Below are 19694 nucleotides of genomic sequence, written 5' to 3' on the forward strand. Positions count from 1 at the left end.
GCTAGAAAGCAAGACAGTGCAAAACAAACAAACAAAAGACAGGCCCCCACTCCACCAATCAAATCCAAAACACTAAAATAAACATTTAGGAGTAAAATTCACTGAACAAAGCAGCCATCTAATAGGACTCACTGATACAGAAAAATGAATAAATTAAAATGCTGATGAAGAACAGATATTTTACAGCTTCAAGTTATCCCCCCCCCCCAAAAATACTTACTAATTGCAAAAGGAAAAAAGGATAACTTCCCAATGAAGAAGCCAGAAAAATACTATCTTATTTAACAGATATAAGAAAACAACAGGGATGAAACAAATTAAAATAATATATCATCATAGGACAAAATGAGGAAAATTTCTGTGACATTCTTGCTGAAGACATATATTCTGAAAACAACCATGAGAAAATAAAAGGCAAACTGAAAGTGGGAAGCGTATCAGAAAACAGTTCATCAGTAATACTAAAAAGTCTGAGTCCTTAATGTGAAGGAGGGAGTAAGGAACTATTTTAGATTGAAAAAGTTGTAAAACTAAGCTTCATGTACAATTCTGGTCTGGATCTCTTTACAATAAAAGATTTTGGGCAGCAATTAGAGAAATTTTAGAGGGGTCTTAAGACACCAGCCCCTGTGGCTGTTTGAGGAGTGATCCAGCAGCTGGAAAAACTGTCTCTGTCTCTCTCTGTGTCTCTGTAAGTCTTTCAAATAAAGAAAAATAAATCTTTAGAAAAAAGAAAAAAGAAGAAGTTACCACTTGTGTCACCATATTTGTGTACCAGTTTGAGTTCTAGGTGCTTGGCTTCCAATGCAGCTTCCTGCTAAGGTGCCTGGGAAAACCAGCAGAAGACGGCCCAAGTACTTGGGTTGCTGCCACCCATGTGGGAAAACAGGATGGAGTTCCTGGCTCTTGGCTTCAGCCTGGCGCAGACCTGGCTGTTGCAGCACTTTGGGAGAATGAACCAGCAGATCAAAGATCTCCCCCGCCCGCCCCCCGCCCCCACTCTATCACTCTGCCTTTAAAATAAATGGATCAGGGGCCAGCACTATGGCAATAGTGGGTTAAGCCACTGCCTGCATCCTATATGGGTGCCAGTTCAAGTCCCGGCTGCTCCACTTCTGATCCAGCTCTCTGCTGTGGCTCGGAAAAGCAGAAGATGGCCCAAATCCTTGGGCCTCTGTACCTGCGTAGAAGACCTGGAAGAAGCTCCTGGCTCCTGGCTTCAGATCAGCACAGCAACAGCCATTACAGCCAACCGGAGAGTGAACCATTGGATGAAAGATTCTCATTCTCATTCTCTCTCTCTCTCTTTCTCTTTCTCTCTCTCTCTCTGCCTTTGTTTCTCTCTGTGTGTAACTCTGAATTTCAAATAAATAAATAAATCTTTAAAAAATAAAACAAGTGGATGGATAGGTGGAAGGAAGGAGAAGCTGGGAGGAGGAGGAGGAATTGGAAGAGAAAGAGAAAAAAAGGAAAAGGAGAAGAAAGGAAGGAGGGAGAGAGGGAAAGAAAAGAAAGAAAAAGGAAAGGAAAGGGAAGAGAAAGGCAAGGAAAGGAAGGGAAAGGAGAAAGAAGAGTGGGAGAAGGAAGGAAGGGAGAGAGATGGAGAGAGGAAGGAAGAAAGAAATGAAAGAATGAAGGAAGGAAGGACAAATTTCTGCTTCCAGTCAAGATGGAGTAACAGGGACTGATTTTACCTTTCTATTTGAAAGAACTGAAAAAAAAAATAGTAATAAATGAAAGACAGGTTTTCCAGGCATTGAACACTGGGTGGTTAAGGATAGTAATCCCTGAAAACTGAAAAAAACAAGTTAAGTCCTAGGATTATTCTAGCTCACTACCCTGAGAGACTCTCCAGGCCACAGCCCAAAAAGACAGAACTTAGCAAAAGCCCAAAAGATTCTCTAAGAAGTTAAAGAGAGAGGATTGAGAGTTCAGAGATTAAACCAACCAGAGCTGGCAGAACAGAGTACCAAAGTAGACAAAACTGCAGAAGGTCCTTCTTACATAGTTCAAAGAGTACAGATTAGTGCGTGACTTTGAAGAAACTACTCAAGAAAACATCTATATAGTTATAGAGCACCATTCTTGACCTAAAAGCCTATATTCAGAGAAAAATGTCTTTTTATATTTAAGGTATAATATTTTTCAGACAAATAAAAGTAGAAAGAGTCTGTTGTCTGCACACTTAAAAGAAAAATTAAATATTAGACAAAAAAATGATTTGGATGGAATGTGCATCTACCCAAAGCAATGAAGAGCAATATAAATGTTAAGTCTGCTGGACTCCATTCTTGAGCCCAGTATTGTAGCAAAGCAGGGAAAACCACCACCCGAGACGTCAGCTTCCCATATGAGCATTGGTTCAAGGCCTGGCTGCTCCACTTCTTATCCAACTCCCTGTTGATAGCCTGAGAAGGGCAGCAGAGGACCCCATGCTACAGACCTGGAAGTAGCTCCTGGCTCCTGGGTTCAGCCTAGCCCCAGAGCTGGCTGTTGTGGCCATCTGAGGAGTGAACTAGCAGATGGAAGGAAGATCTCTCTGTCTCTCTTTGTCTCTCCCTTTCTCTCTGTAACACTGACTTTTAAATAAATTGTTTATGGCTTGTATTATCAGTCATGATTTAAGCATGCTACTGTTTCACAAATAGCCAGGATTCTGACCTTGTCAAAGGCCTGTGGAACCACACAGCACACTTGATGGGAATATCAAATGTGAAAGATCAGACAGTTGACCCTGAAGCCCAGAAATAACTCCATACAGAAGCAGCCACCACCCAGGTCACTGGCTCACCTTTAATACGCCCATAAGCAGGAGTCAACAGGTTCATCTGGTCCAATCACACTGCAATTATCTCACTAATTTTCTAACAAGAACTGTGAAGGAATAATTTCCATGGCCCCAGTATAACTATCACGTTGCTATTACATATAATAGAGCTGTCACCATAAAAGAACAAGAGATTCTGGGCTTCCATCTCTCCAATTACATGTACATTATTAGCTTCAACCTCATTTCACTAGGACTATACAAGTAAACACTGCAAACAAAACCACCTACTTGAACGGGAGAAATAAAAGCAGATACTGCATAAGTGTATAAAGGAAAGACATTCTAAGCATTTTAAAATAGAAACGCTCAATATAAAACAAGAGAATGAAGGGAAAATGGCCCAGTAGCTTGAGTAGGTTTAGTACACCAAGGTTCACTGTAAAATACATTCCCAAAACACCACGAAGAGGGATCAAGTAGTTCCTCAGAGTTTAAATACATTTCATACATCAAACCCTGGCTGAATCTGATTTATCTAGCTTCATTTTTTATTTATCTAATAAATAAATAAATTTAATAAATAAATAATGTCAATACCTTCAGGATGTACCTGCCTGACTCCACAGGGACCTTTATATCACCAGCTACAGCCTGCACAGCAAGGAGAAAAAACAATGTATACCTCCTATTACAGCTGAAATCTGCAATACATCTGCATTCTCTATCTTTATCTAGATTTAAGAATGCCAAAGTAACTGACTGTTCACCTGAGTTCTCCTGAAAGTCAGAGGGTAATTGTAAAATTTCAAGATTATGTAATTGTGTTTAAATCAGGCTTAATTGTACTAAACTTATTATAAGGTTAACATTCTCCAGTATCCCTAAGATTAGGGGCAATGTTTAATTTCCTTCTAGAAAAATTACTAGAAAAGTAACCTTTTCAGTAAAGTCTCATTTGTGAAGGATTTCATATTTTATCCTATATTCCTTGCAAATATATTTAAAGTATCTGAAATAGTCAAATGTCATATAAATGTCTAAAAAGTTCAGGAAAATTATACTCTATCCCTAAACTGTATTAATTTAATTTAAACAAGTCCTAGGCAGATTTACTATTCTTCTCCATTTAAAATACATCAAATTTATGTGATTAACATTTTATTAATACTAACTTAATATCTACAGTATTTTAATACAGTGTTTTACAAATGTCATTATTACCATACAAACTTTTTTTAACACTAAATCCCAAAGAAAATATTTTTTCATACTGGTCAAGTTATCAAGCAGCATGTTGCCTTAATACAATATAAAACACACACACATGCATGTAAACCCACAAACCTATAGGTGTATCCAGATATACATAGATGTATACACCCTAACATTCAGTTTGCCACACACCAGGGAAATAGCATCTCATTTTATTCTTCCAACAAAACTATAAAATAGGAAGTACTATTATCCTACACTTATGGATGAGGGAAATGAGGGACAAAAGTCCAGTGACTTGTTCTAAGTCACAGAGCTAGCCAAGTGGTTGATTCCACATTTATGCCAGTCTGATTTCAGAGCCAAGGACTGTACATTTAGTTTGTGAGGTAAACCAAACCAGCAAACACAGGACTCTGTTATTCAGGAGATACAGTATAAAGGAACACAAATGTAAGACACAAAATTGCAAATGTATTATGACAGCCAGTCTGTTTTCAAAAATGCCCAGAAACAGACTAGAAAGAAATATGCCAAAATGTGAACACCGGGCAATGAGATTTAGATTCATTTTTCTTCTCTCCAAATACTTCAGTGCTTTTAAAATTTGACAAAAAGAATGAATCTTTTACAGCCAGACAAGTTACACTTTAAAATACAGACCTCAAGAAGGCTCCTGTTAAGGTTAACTATGTGCTGGGCATGGCGCTGTGGCATAACGGGTAAAGCCACCGCCTACAGTGCCAGCATCCCACTCAGGCACCAGTTCAAGTCCCAGATGCTCCACTTCCAATTCAGTTCCCTGCTAATGAGCCTAGGACAGCAATGGAAGATAGCCCAAGTCCTGGGGTCCCTGCCATCCACATGGGAGACCTGGAAGAAGCTCCTCGCTCCATACTTTCACTTGTCCAAGACCCAGCCATTGGAGCCATTTGGGGAGTGAACCAGAGGTTGGAAGATCTCTCTCTCTTTCTCTCTCTCCTCTCACAAATCTCTGCCTTTCAAATAAATAAATAAATCTTAAAAAAAAAAAAAAGATTGGCTATGTTCTAGCAGCTGAAATAAGGACATGCACAAAAGAAGGACATGCACAAAAGATCGGTGGAGATCATTACTTATTCAAAAAAAGGCTTAAGGGAACTCCCTATTGTACAACACATAAATATGTATGTAGTCTGATTTCAAAAAAAGTTTTGGGGGCCGGCGCCGTGGCTCACTTGGTTAATCCTCCACCTGTGGCACCAGCATCCCATATGGGTGCCAGGTTCTAATCCCAGTTGCTCCTCTTCCAGTCCAGCTCTCTGCTGTGGCCTGGGAGGGCAGTGGAGGATGGCCCAAGTGCTTGGGCCCCTGCACCCACATGGGAGACCAGGAAGAAGCACCTGGCTCCTGGCTTCAGATGCGTGCAGCGCCAGCCATAGCGGCCATTTGGGGGGTGAACCAACAGAAGGAAGACCTTTCTCTCTGTCTCTCTCTCTCTCTCTCTCTCTCTGTCTATAACTCTACCTGTCAAATAAATTAAAAAAGGAGAAGAAAGAAGAAGAAGAAATATTTAAAAAGTCTTGTTTGTTTTAAATAAAGAAAAAGGTTTTTTTAGAATTTTATCTATGGGGACTGGCCCTACGGCATAGTAGGTTAAGCCTCCACCTGTGGCGTCAGCATCTCGATGGGCACCAGTTGAAGTCCTGGCTGCTCCTCTTTCCCATCCAGTTCCATGCTGGTGGACTGGGAAAGCAGTGGAAGATGGCCCCCAAGTGCTTAAACCTCTGCACCCATGTGGGAGACCCTAATGAAGCTCCTGGCTCTTGGCTTAGGGCCATTTGAGGAGTAAACTAGATCTCTCTCTCTCTCTCTCTTTCTCTCTCTATCTCTGACTTTCAAATAAGGAAACAAATATTTTTTTTTAAAAATTATATCTGTGAACTACATTGAATCTGTTCTCTTTGCATTAATATCATATTAAGGTGAGAATTGTGCTAGACTAACTATCATGCATTTGCTGTGACCCTGAGAATCCAACGTATTAAGGAATTAATGTAATAAGGAATAATAATTAGTAAAGAATTCAGTAATATAATAGTAAATTAATGAACAATTTAAAACATTTTTAAAAAGAAAAATTCATAATTATAAAATACAACTCAGGATCTAAGGAAAGGCTTTAACTACTGATAGATGATTACTTAAGATCATAAGAACAGAACAGAATGTGTTCCAAAAGGCCTTACCTAATAAATATTTAGTTGCATACTTACAGATTTCCCAGGGAAAACCATGGCCATCTGTGCATAAACATTATATGAGGGTACTTTAAAAGGTGGTACAGAAATGGAATTAACGAGTTAAGTTTATTTTGGTGTAAAAATTTTGAAATCCATGCATACTCATATATCACTGTATATTACACTCCTCATATATAAAATGTATCAAACTTTACTTTTTTAAAAGATTTATTTATATATTTGAAAGGCAGAGTTATAGAGAGGAAGAGGCAGAGGCAGAGAGAGAGAGAGAGAGAGAATCTTCCATCCATTGGTTCACTTCCCTGGCTGCAACAGCCAGAGCTGCGCCAATCTGAAGCCAGGAGCTTCTTCTGGGTCTCCCATGCAGGTGCAGGGTCCCAAGGACTTGGGCCATCTTCTACTGCTTTCCCAGGCCATAGCAGAGATCCAGATGGGAAGTGGAGCAGCTGGGACTTGATCTGGTGCCCATACAGGATGCTGGGACTGCAGGCAGCGGCTTTAACTGCTATGCCACAGCACTGGCCCCTAAACTTTAATTTTTAAATGTTCTCTCTAGAACTCAAAACTTTAATGTCAATTACTTCCTACAATTAACTGCTCAGTACTGCTTTTCTCCTGTACAAAATAAAAAGAGCTTTTAACTTTTTCCACCATTCCTGAAACTGAGACAAAAACGGTCCCTTCATTTTGCTCCCAGTTTACTACATGAATGACACAGAAATCACTTATTGTTTCTGTATGTTGGTCCTATCTGGGTATTATGCTCAATAGAGAAATAATCTACAAGTATTTGGAATAATAAAACAAATAAGAGGACAAGTGTGTATTTGTTGATAATGAGAACATTCAGAAAAAGCAGCGATTAGAAATAAAAATAGTAACCGTTTTACATTTCAGGACTTTTTGTCATGTAAAAGAGTGTCATTTCTAGGAAATCAAATGCACACATTTAATTTTTTCTCTCTCTCTTTATTCTTGCTCTTACCAGTATCCATTTGCCAGACATACACAGAGCCATCTGAGCATCCCACTACCAGGTAATCATCTGAAGGCCTCCACTTGATGACCTGAATAGGGAAAAGGTGACGTGATGCCAGCATGATGCACTTTTTCTCACGCAAACTTAGAAGTCCTACTGAGTGGTCACTGGCGACGGAGCAGATGCAGTGCTGCACTCTTGCCTGGAAAGAGGAGGATATCTTAATTATATTTAGATTAAATTCAGAGTGAAATGCAGCCTGTCCCCAGTAACTTAAGCCAAATGCAATTATACATTTCACTACCATTGAAAACCAACTGCAATATTAGATCATGTTGAAAAATGCATTCTTTTATGTTACATATCAAACTCTCAATTCACTCATCAAAACCCTTAAAAAATACTAAATTAATTGTAGATTAAAAAGATTGGAAAAGAATCCTTGGAAACGACTGTTCAAATCTGAAGATGACCTTACTAAAACGATTGTTGTATCTGAGCAGGCAAAGCTGGAAAAAAATTGATCTGTTATGATGTGTTCTTTTTCCACAGGATGAACTTTCCTTTGTTTGCTGCTTTCTGAAGTGCTTCTGCTTGTGACTGTCATTTAGCCCCATGCTCTTCCTTGCACCTTTGCTCAAAAACAATACCCTCACGGTCCCACTGCCACATCACCTCTGAGCAGCCACAGTTATTTCGCATCATCTATAGATAGGTGTCCCAGTTTCCTTTGGTTTTCTTCACAGCTTCTGTCTATGATGTCAGCAGGTACACCACCCCAACTATCCACACAATAACCAATTAAACATTCCACTCTGTGTTTTCTGCTCATCTCTAGTTTGCCCCCCTCCACTTCCTTTTTAGAACAGGATGGGATATAGATAATCAAACAAAGATGCTAAAGATTTTCAATAGCAGCAGAGAACAGAAACTACAATGTAGAAAATTAAACACTGATGTCTTTACATTTTCGTAAGACAATTTAAAAGCAATGGAAAACTTCTTAGTGACTTATTACATTACATTGTCTAATCATGCTGAAAGAAAGCCTATGGAAAAAGCCATCTGAAAGTCATGATTGTATACAGAGTGGCTATTCATTGAGGATGAGCCCCCTGCACTATAAGTGTACTCTCCCTTCTGTGGGATCTGCAGGAGAAACTTAAACCTCACCCTGCTGGGCCGCTTTCTAAGCAAACAGACTGTTTTGGCTAAAGATCAATATCTCTCTGACTCCCCAAACGGGAAATGTTGATAGATATTAGGTGAGGAAAAAGGGAGTGAGGGATGGCCAAATGTGACTAGCGAACACTGAGCTATGCAGTTGTTTTAACCATAGAATTCCCATGGACCTTCAGAATGCTGATGTGAAGGTTTATCTCTAGAAGGGGATACAGCATCATTTGCCCCTATATTGTCATGGTAACCATATTACACCTAGTTTTACAGGAACACACTTTGGCGAAACCTATCCCAACTGGTTCATTTTTTGTGTTTTGGCTGCTAAGAAAACCAAGACTGAATTTTCTGTCTATAATGTGCAAGAACTTGGGCTTACATTCACAACGTGGACTCTCATTTTCTTATCATGATTTAGTTTTATTTTTGTTAACGAATAATGCTTACTTATGTAAACAACCCTAAATTAATTTTTGAACAAAGAACAGTATTGATAAAACAATAATACCAAGGTTTAACTATCTGATCTTAAACACAAAAGTGTTTTATATCTTTATTCTTTGTTAGATTTATTTGTATTCTTTGTTTTATAATAATTTAAACATGGTAATAGCATAACAGGTGACCACTAAATTTAGAAGTTAAAAACCTAAGTTCAGAGGCCAGTATGGTGGCATAGTGAGTAAAGCTACCACCTGCAACACCAGCATCCCATATTGATGCCGGTTCGTGTCCCAGCTGTTCCACTTCTTATCCAGCTCCCGGCTAACGGCCTGGAAAAGCAGCAGAAGATGCTTGAGCCCCTGCCACCCACTTGGGAGACTAGGATGAAGCTCTTGACTCCTAGCCTCACCCTGGCCCAGACCCATTCATTGCAGCCCTTTGTGGGGAGAATCAGTCAATGGAGGATCTCTCTCTCTCTCTCTCTCTCTCTCTCTCTCTCTGTCTCTACTTCTTTCTGTAACTCTGGCTTTCAAATAAATAAACAAATCTTAAAAAAACTTAAGTTCAGAAAGATGGCATCCCACTATAATCTAAAAGTTGTACTTACTGAAATTTATATTTATTAAATAGAAGCTTTCTATAAAAAATAGCATTATAAACCTTTATTAAAATATTATATAATTTTCTTAAGCAGTAGTTAAGGTTACTTAATTTCATTTTCCCTGATAAGCTTTCTAATGAAATATAAAATGCAATGAAACACAACATGTGACTTCTTCTTTAAAAAAATTAAAAATTGAGAGGCATTTGACTTATTGCACAGAAAAACTAGTTTTATAATTAACTCATAAATCTAAAAAAATAGAAAACTACAAAAATATCATTTAAATTTAGGCATGTTATACTAAAACTGGGTAAATAAACATATATAGCATAATGCCTTTATTTTCAATTATTTCACAATTCATAAAATATTTATCAGTTACATCAGGCATACACTGCCAACTTGAGATAATAGACATTTTAGTCCAGTGGATGCTTTGCATTTCTACAGATTATCATTATATCTATTATTCATTTTATAAAAGGATTGGTTGTTGCATTAATGGTTAACAACTATTTTCTATTTTGTAACACCAATATTCCAAAAAAGTGATTTCATTTCTCTCATCAGAAAAAGTGATCTTTTTCTTACAGTATGATTAAATAAAAACCATGTTTCCTCTAGACTATTCCTTTCAGCCTATTCCCATCTGTTCATTAGGTACTTGCCCATCACAATACTCACATATCCATTACTGCTTTTTGCTTCTGCTACTTTGACTAACATGCTCTCCAAAAATCTTTAAAAAAAAAAACTGATCCAATTAATGAATTTTTTTTAAAAATGTTTTTAAGAAAATAACAGAAAAAATGGAGTAGCCATTTGACCTAGTGGTTAACACACAACATCCACATTGGAGTACTTGGGTTCAAGTCCCCGCTCTTGCTCAATTCCAGTTTCCTGATGTTGTAGAACTTGGGAGGCGGTGATGATTGCTCAAGTAATTAAATTCTTCCCACCTACATGGGAGACCTGCATTGCATTCCCATCTTCCAGACTCCACCCTTAACCCAGTCCCAGCTATTGCAGACATATGGGGAGTGAACTAGCAAACAGGAGTCCTCTCTATTAATCTCTATCATTCTCTCCCTGTCTCTCAAATAAATCAATAAAAAGATCTAATCCTTAATTAAAGTCTCACACCTAACTGGCCTAGTAGCTAATTCCCAAGTCCAAAGTTGTTGCTCCCCCTCTTCGTGGAGGAACGACACAGGACCCTGCGCTGTTCTTTCGTCTGCTCAGCCCTCCCCGGGTTTGCTGCTGGTTCTTCCCGGGTTGGCTACCGTCCCTTCCACCTCCGTGGAAGGGCGGTTCCCCCTGGCCACTTTCCCCACTTCCGCAGGGGAGCGGCACACCGCCAGCCGGCTCTCTCGGGGGCTGCACAGGTGTTCCCTCAGATGTTCCCCTTAGATGTTCCTGGTGCATGTTGTCTCTCTCCTCCTTTATAGTCCTCTTCCGCCAATCCCAACTCGGCTGCCCACACGCCGAGTACGCTGCTCTCCTCCAATCAGGAGCAGGATCAGCTCCTGGAGGTCATCACTCAAGTTGGCAAGAGGCAGCTGCGTAGAAGCTGTTTTCTCCTCTCCCAGCGCCATATTGTGGGAGAGCAGATGCATAGAATAAGTCTTAATTCCAGTAACTCAGTCCAGTCCGGGTTGCTCCCCACACAAAGTCATTTCAGTAATGTTCACACTCTAGTCATTTCCCTTTTGGAAAGCAGCAGGAATGAAGCATAAGCCAATGTGAAGTTTTGCCAATACTTTTTACTATGTTAGATGTCCCTAAAATGATGATTTATTGTAGATCTCAACATCTGAGGTTATACAAAGCTACTAATAACCACTTAACTATGCACAGTCTCTCCTCTTCCAGAAATCTCCTTACTGGACATAATTTACAGTCTAGCAGAGACAGGCGTAGAGGCATCAAGCAAACTAAGCAAAAACAAAGAGGATTTCCCAGTCCATAAGGAGTTTGACCTTTGGCATTATCAGCCTCTCAAGAGAAGCTTCACAGTCAGAACTTCCATCATTCTTAGATACACAGGTGGAGGATTTCAAAGATTCAAAGAAATGCGATTCATCTTCATAAGAAGATTTAAAAGCTCTATTATTATTATTCTTATATACTAAAAATAAAGCACATATGAAATAAACGTTAATAGCATAAGACCTACTTTAGAAAGTAGAATATGGCCTGAAGGTAAAACAAGATTTACAACTCCAGAAGTTCTAGCTTTTCATTTCCACATGATACTTTCTCATATATATAGATATATATAATATATATTTTAATTATTTATATACATCTTATATATATTTAATTAACTAAAATATTTTAATAAACTAAAAATTTTAATAAACTAAAAATATATAAATATATAATAATATAATATATAATAATATATTAGTTTATTAAAATTTTTAGTTTATTAAAATATTTTAGTTAATTAAAATATATAAAATGTATATAAATGAGAAAATATATTTACATGTATATATGTATTCATCTAAATATGTTTTGAATTAAAAAAATATTTTATTCCTCTTTCACCAGTGCAATAATGATGAAAACTGGCCAGTGATATGTTCCACTCACAAAAAAAGTTTGGTTCAAAATTATAAATTACAGACCTTCTCTGTAAATGATAATAAGTATTTAAAGAGTTAACTTTACCTTTGCTGTAATAAGACACACTCAAGAAATAGCCAAAATAATCAAGAATGAAAACAAAAAGAATCAATATTGCTAAGCCCAAGAAAGCTATAGTTATTAAAGGTACTTAACTCTCATACAGAAAAGATAGCTCTCTTCTTTTTAAATATGGATTAAAATAAATCTAATTTTTCTTCTTTCAAGAAAATGCTAGTCCAAATTGCAATAGAATAACTGGCCTAGAGTGGAAATAAACCAGTACCATAAACCTCATTAATTTTTATTCCACTAATTAATTCTGCTGATGGTTACCTTTGCAGTCTATGTGAAAACAAACTAATGGTATAAACAAAGCCAATGTCTCTAGCCTATTTAAATGTAGGGGGAAAAAAGATCACTTAAGCACCACTCTGGTATTAATTTTAATTCAAACAATGAACAGAGTAATAATAAACAATTCTCAGCTATCTGTTAAATGAAAGCACTTAAAAGATTTACTAAAGTACAAATAAATTCCTCTTATCTGTTCTCAAAATTATTAAAAAAGCATTTTTAAAACATTTGCAATTCACATTTCTTCCTGATTTAGATCCAGATTCCCCACAAATAAGTTGAATTAGCACAAATCCTGTCTTATCAGAGATTTGAGTTACTATCTATTTCACAAAAATAACTAATTCTGTGATTTGATTAATTCCATTCTATTTCATTTCTTTTCCATCTCAACCTGGAAAAGTCACCTAAACACAATTTAACATGACAAACATTATAACAAAATAAAGTATTAAAATATTTTAACAGTGTAATTAATAAAACTGAAAAAAAATGAACCTTGTATCTTTTTTTAAAAATTTTTTTATTTACTTGAAAGGCAGAGATGGAGATAGAGAGATCTTCCACCCTCTGGTTGATTCCCCAAATGGCCACGAGGCCAGGGCTGGGCCAGGCTGAAGTCAGGAGCCTGGAGCTTCTGGATCTGCCACGTGGGTAGAGGAGCCCAAGGACGTTGCTAGCCCAGGTTTTTTAGCAGGGAGCTGGATTGGAAATGGAGCAGCAGGGACTGGAACTGGTGCTCATATGGTAGGCCAGCACTGCAAGCAGCGGCTTAACCTTCTACACTATAACACCCACTCTGAATCTCGTATCTTTAAGCTTAGTTGAAAATGATCATACCAAACTTTTCTGATCACATACCTACTCATTTAAAATTTTGGAATATATAATATATTAATAAATTATATAAATGTCCTTCAATGCCCATATTTCATGTACATTGTAAAATACACACAAGGACATATACTCACATTTTACAACTATTATTTGAGCTTAAATAAACACATTTAAGATGAAATGAAACATTTTCTCAAGAGTCTCACTAATCTTAATAACTTCATGTTAAATTAGCTAACACCTCAAGGGATGATATAAATCCTTAGCAAAGTTTCATTGTTAATGATTGTAGATGTGAATGTGTATATTATATAATGGTGCAACTTTTGACCACTCTTCTGCCAGATCGACCAAATGATCATTGTTTGAAACTTAAAATGAATAGTTATTTATGTTTCATTAGAAATATCTTCCATATTTTCTCTCCCCCTTTCATGACTAGAACTATACAACACAATCTGAAATTAAGAATTTAGTAATAAGTTCTTAATAATTATAATATTAAATTATAAAATTAATAAGAAAATTATTAAGAACTATACAACATAATCTGAAAATCCCCTAAACAAACTCATTAACCAGGAAACACACTGGGTGACCGTAGCACTGGCACCCTCCTTGTGGCACGCCAGCTCTTGCCCCAGGAGATGCGTGCCTGTCTAACATGGGAAATAACGAGGGCACCAGCGTCCCCTCCGTCCCACGCCCTGTCGAGCCAATGTTCATAAAGCTCCCTTTCTTAAGATTAAAAATACACAAAAGCACTAACATTCTCTTCCCAATTCCCACTATCTCACATACTCTATTCCAGCAATCATCATTAACTAACTGACCAAAAGAGTAAAAATATAATTTCCATTTCAAAATTTTTATTAGTATGGGGCAGAACTTGAGCAACATGAAATGAATTTCCTACCAACTCAGCTAACAGTATATAGGTGAAAATTATTCAAATTTATGTTCCAAACACTGCATTAATTCTGCCCTAGAAGCATTATGCACTCATGACATCAAATACTAATTAAAAGTAAAAGCTAACAATAGGCAACAGAATATTTTATTTTTTAAAGTAAAAACTCCATTTACATTTGATGAAAAAATTGAGGAAAAAAAGATACTGAACCAAAACAAGTACCAAAGCTAATTGTTTATCTTTCAGTCAATTATTAATTTTAAAAGAACTCTAATCCTAAACCAAATAGAGCACTAACAGATTTTGCCGGTAAACAACCCTCACAGGACATTAGTGCTGAACTGCAGAATGCCACAAGCTATCACAGATCTGATAGAGTCAGAATATACCACCCAGGTCATCCAGTCTGACCTTCCGCATTTCACAAGACTTCATTTTAAACCATTCCCAGAAACCTCTTATGTAACCTGTTTCTAGGCATCTGCCATGAATTACAGAAATCAGAGACAGCTAGTTTAGCCCATCCGCCCAATCTCTGGGGAGATGATTTCCACTTCCCAACAGTTCCCACGGTAAATGATATTTTTTATTTTCTGCTTTGGCTAATTTGTTTTCTAAAATAATTACTTTTTTTCTTCATATCATCTCAGGAGCAATCTCTTATATGCCTAGCACAATTCTTCTCTTAGCATATGAACATGCTGTATGGTCTCTGCTTTTACATCATTTGACAAGCTATAAATGACCAGCTTCTTTCATCCATAAATCAATCCCTCTGTTCTCTTAATCACTAGTTCTTGTACTTCCCAGAACTCTTTCTATGGAACATAAATGCGTCATGAAGATGCATCATTTATCACTTTTAAATATTCTACCCGAAGGGGAAGAAGAGTCTATGAAATTCACTTAATTTTATTTCCATACCTGCACAAAACTAAAACAAAATAAGTTTCAGAAATCTCTCTAAAAAAAAAAAAAAAAAAAGGCTGTCTAACAACTATTTTAAAAAATAAGATCAAGATATTCAACCAAAACATTGATTAACCAATCAACTGGGTAATTATATCCTAGACAAAAAGTAAGTCTTTTAGGAACTAGTTTTTTTTTTTTTTTTTTTTTTTTTTTTTTTTTTTTTTTTTTTGACAGGCAGAGTGGACAGTGAGAGAGACAGAGAGAGAAAGGTCTTCCTTTGCCGCTGGTTCACCCTCCAATGGCCGCCGCTGCAGCCGGCGCACCGCGCTGAACCTGGCAGGAGCCAGGAGCCAGGTGCTTTTCCTGGTCTCCCATGGGGTGCAGGGCCCAAGCACCTGGGCCATCCTCCACTGCACTCCCTGGCCATAGCAGAGAGCTGGCCTGGAAGAGGGGCAACCGGGACAGAATCCGGCGCCCCGACCGGGACTAGAACCCGGTGTGCCGGCGCCGCAAGGTGGAGGATTAGCCTATTGAGCCACGGCGCCGGCTCAGGAACTAGTTTTAACATCTTCCTGTACCCACTTGATAGAAAGACAACAAAAATGAAATAAGTCATCTTTCCTTATGAATAAAACAGCAAATAAATATGAAGAATTTTTTTTTTTTTTTTTTTTTTTTTTGCAGGCAGAGTGGACAGTGAGAGAGAGAGACAGAGAGAAAGGTCTTCCTTTGCCATTGGTTCACCCTCCAATGGCCGCCGCGGCCGGTGCGCTGCAGCCGGCGCACCACGCTGATCCGAAGGCAGGAGCCAGGTGCTTCTCCTGGTCTCCAATGGGGTGCAGAACCGAAGTACTTGGGCCATCCTCCACTGCACTCCCTGGCCACAGCAGAGAGCTGGCCTGGAAGAGGGGCAACAGGGACAGAATCCAGCACCCCGACTGGGACTAGAACCCGGTGTGCCGGCGCCGCTAGGTGAAGGATTAGCCTATTGAGCCGCGGCGCCGGCCTAAATATGAAGAATTTAATACAAGTTTTAAAAGATACTATCTACCAGAGAAAAAAGATTTGTCTAATAAGTGACAATGTGATAAACTGTTAGTTTAAGGAAGAACAAGTCATTCTTACCCTTACCTCATCTCACAAACACAAATTTCAGATAAAGTGTTTTTATGTTTGTTTTTAACCAAGCTATTGTTTTTAATTGTTTTATCAAGTTTCTTGGGGTGGAGAATAAGATCCTACACTTCAAAAATATGAAAGAAGTTCACAAGAAAATGTGAACTGAATTACATGAAAAACAAAAATGTCTGTAGTGTTAAAAATTCAAAAGGAAGTAAAAAATCAGAAGAAAATTCCAACAACAGCACAGGCAGAGAGACTTAATATATTAGTTAAAAGCTCATATAAACACTATTATCCTCAAGAGAGAAAAAGAAAATAAGAGCAGAAATTCGAGAGAACTCCAAAGTGTTTGTGGAGGCTGGTGTTGTGGCATAGTGGGTTTAGCAACCTCCTGTGATGCCAGCATTCCACACGGGCACTGGTTCCAGTTCCAAGTGTTCCATTTCTGATCCAGCTCCCTGCTAATGCACCTGGGAGAGCAGTGGAAGATGGCCCAAGTGTTTGGGCCCATGCCACACACGTAGGAGACTCCAACGAAGCTCCTGGTTCCTGGCTTTGGCCCAGCCCAGCCCTGGCTGCAGGGGCTATTGGCGAGTGAACTGGAAAATGGAAGATCTATCTGTTTCTCCCTTTCTCTGACTTACAAATAAATGAATAATTTTTTTAAAAAAAAAGCCTTAAAATTGTTAATAAACAATTACGTGAAAACTTTGAGGTTTTAATATGCAAAATTGATGGAATCTATTCAAAGGAAATAATCCTAAATAAACTTCTTACACACAAAGATTTTCAATATTGTGTTATTTACAATAGTGGAAAGTGGAAATAATTAAATATCCAAGGTAGGAAAACTGATATATAAATATGGCATGCTCACACAAGGTGATGTTGTAAAATCACTGAAACCCATTTTCATGAATAAGTGTAATAACTTAAGAGAATATCACAATATTTAAATGAAGATATATGCATAGACCATTGAATTTATAGCATAATAACAAGTATATAATAAATGGATTTCAAAAGGTTACAAAAATTGCAAGTATATCAAAATATATTAATTATGGTCCTCTTATATGTAGGCTAACAGTTGACCTTTTACTGTCTTAGTAACTTCTATTTTAATGGTAAATATACATTTAATAAAATTTGAATTAAAATAATTTTTTTTTGACAGGCAGAGTGGACAGTGAGAGAGAGAGAGACAGAGAGAAAGGTCTTCCTTTGCTGTTGGCTCACCCTCCAATGGCCGCCGTGGCCGGCGCGCTGTGGCCAGTGCCCCGACCGGGACTAGAACCCGGTGTGCCGGCACCGCAAGGCGGAGGATTAGCCTAGTGAGCCGCGGCGCCAGCCTTAAAACAATATATTTTAAAGAGCAAGTAATGTGTTACCCAAATAAATAAAAAGAGGACTAAAACTGAAAAAATGGAAATCAAATAATCAGAGATGAAAAGCTAAAAGGTAAATTATAAGATAATTAAGAAATGCACAATTCTTTCATCATCATTTAAAAAAATCATCTATTATTTTTCACTTTATGTTTCTGTGTGGGAGCAAAATGTTGAAATCCTTACTTAATGTATACTAAGCTGATCTTCTGTATATTAAGATAATCGAAAATGAATCTTGATATGAATGGAAGGGGAGAGGGAGTGGGAAAGGGGAGGGTTGTGGGTGGGAGAGACGGTATGGGGGGGAAGCCATTGTAATCCATAAGTCGTACTTTGGAAATTTATATTCATTAAATAAAAGTTAAAAAAAAAAAAGAAATGCACAATTCTGCAAAGGAAACTAGAAATTTAAGAAATCAAAAGTATGGCAATTGTATTTCATTCAACAAAGTAAAAGATAATTTAAATATAAAGATAAAATTAGATTATTGAATATTTAAGCATACCTCAAAGTCATATTTACTTTTATAAATCAATAATGAAAAGTGCCAAAAATTGGAGAAATGTAATTGTTTTCAAACACACTATTAAGCCTGCTAGGAGACAGTCTATGCATGACGTATGGTTGGTGGGTAAGTTCAGGCCCTCAAGCCAGATGCTGAGGGTCAAATTCCAGCTCTGCCACTTGCTAACTGAGGGATAGGTGATGTAACTTCTCCAAGCCTCATTACTCTGTATAACTGCTTAGCAGCAATAACTGCTCCTCACGGAATATATCATGAATACAAAATATGACAGTAGTTAATATCACTCCCACTACTAGTAGTACTATTATTATTATGTCAGTACATGTGATAGATTTGACCTTTTAAAATGTAACTGTAGGGGCTGGTGCTGTGGTGTAGTGGGTAAAGCCGCCACCTGCAGTGCCGGCATCCCATATGGGCGCCATTCCAGTCCCTACAGCTCCACTTCCAATCCAGCTCTCTGCTATGGCCTGGGAAAACAGTAGAAAGTGGCCCAAGCCCTTGGGCCCCTGCACTTACATGGGAGACCCAGAGGAGGCTCCTGGCTCCTGGCTTTGGATCAGCATAGCTCCAGCCAACTGGGGAGTGAACCAGTTGATGGAGGACCCCTCGCTCGCTTGCTCGCACACTCTCCCTCTCTGCCTCTCCTTCTCTCTCTGTGTAACTCTGACTTTCAAATAAATAAATAAATCTTTAGGGGAAAAAAAAAAACCTATGCATCAACAAAAGTATTCAATACAACAACTCAAAAGCTACCCTCCACTGTTTCCTGAATATTCCTTCAAACCTTTTTTCTAATGTGCTTATTATTTTTCACTTCTGCCTTTAAAACATTAAAATATTTTCTTTAATTTCACTTATATATTTATGATTTTAAGAGAACAACACAGTCAAATGTGCAGACCCTAAATACATTCTAAGGTTTTTAAGCAACTCTCAAAAGTGCTGCCCATTTCCATGCTCTACACACCAGTCAGCTGCCTCCAGTTACCTGCCCAGCCCCACAACCGCTGGTCTGAACAGTCAGGGACTAATGCCCTCTCAAATAATGGCCTCAGTTATCACAGTGCCTGAGCTATGACTGCAGCTGGTTTCCGGTGGGCCTGCCCTTCTACTCTACATGACTCCTCCACTCGGAACTTGAAGGGCACCATACATATGACCAAGTAATTTTTAATCACACCCGTGTCCTTATGAGAAAGAAACGCTGCAACCCACATAAAACTATAGAAAATCTTTTCTTTATGGAAACAGGTTAAGACACTGCCCCACTTGTTATAACTGGAGATACAGGAAGGATCTGATTATTTCTTTCTTAGAGGTAAGTTAACGGAACATACATGCTAAAAGCACCTCTTTGTTTAGAAAGGATGTTGATATCAAAGAATATAGAGAAACACAAACTTCAGTGTCCACATTAGGAAGGAAAGTTAAGCAAATCTATAATTTATGCCCTACAAAAACAATAAATGGGGTCAAACTTCTTCCTTGATTATCTAAGATCATGTTACCAAAAGCGTTAAAAGAGTAACAGTTTGCAAACTACCCAGAGCGTCCAGGAGAAAAGACAGCT

The 19694-nt window shown here is 37.9% G+C and overlaps 1 protein-coding gene across 4 annotated transcripts in view; it reads right to left on the minus strand.

Annotated features, from left to right (window-relative positions):
• WDR7 (WD repeat domain 7) overlaps nt 1-19694 on the minus strand; it is a 378155-nt gene that overhangs the window by 289562 nt on the left and 68899 nt on the right. For all 4 annotated transcript variants that reach the window (XM_070050123.1, XM_070050124.1, XM_051851193.2 and 1 more), the window contains exon 13: nt 7211-7406. In XM_070050123.1, coding sequence (XP_069906224.1) covers nt 7211-7406 — 196 coding nt within the window. The remainder of the gene's footprint in view (nt 1-7210; nt 7407-19694) is intronic.

Source organism: Oryctolagus cuniculus, chromosome 10 (genome assembly GCF_964237555.1).
Source record: "Oryctolagus cuniculus chromosome 10, mOryCun1.1, whole genome shotgun sequence".
Lineage (NCBI taxonomy): Eukaryota > Metazoa > Chordata > Mammalia > Lagomorpha > Leporidae > Oryctolagus > Oryctolagus cuniculus.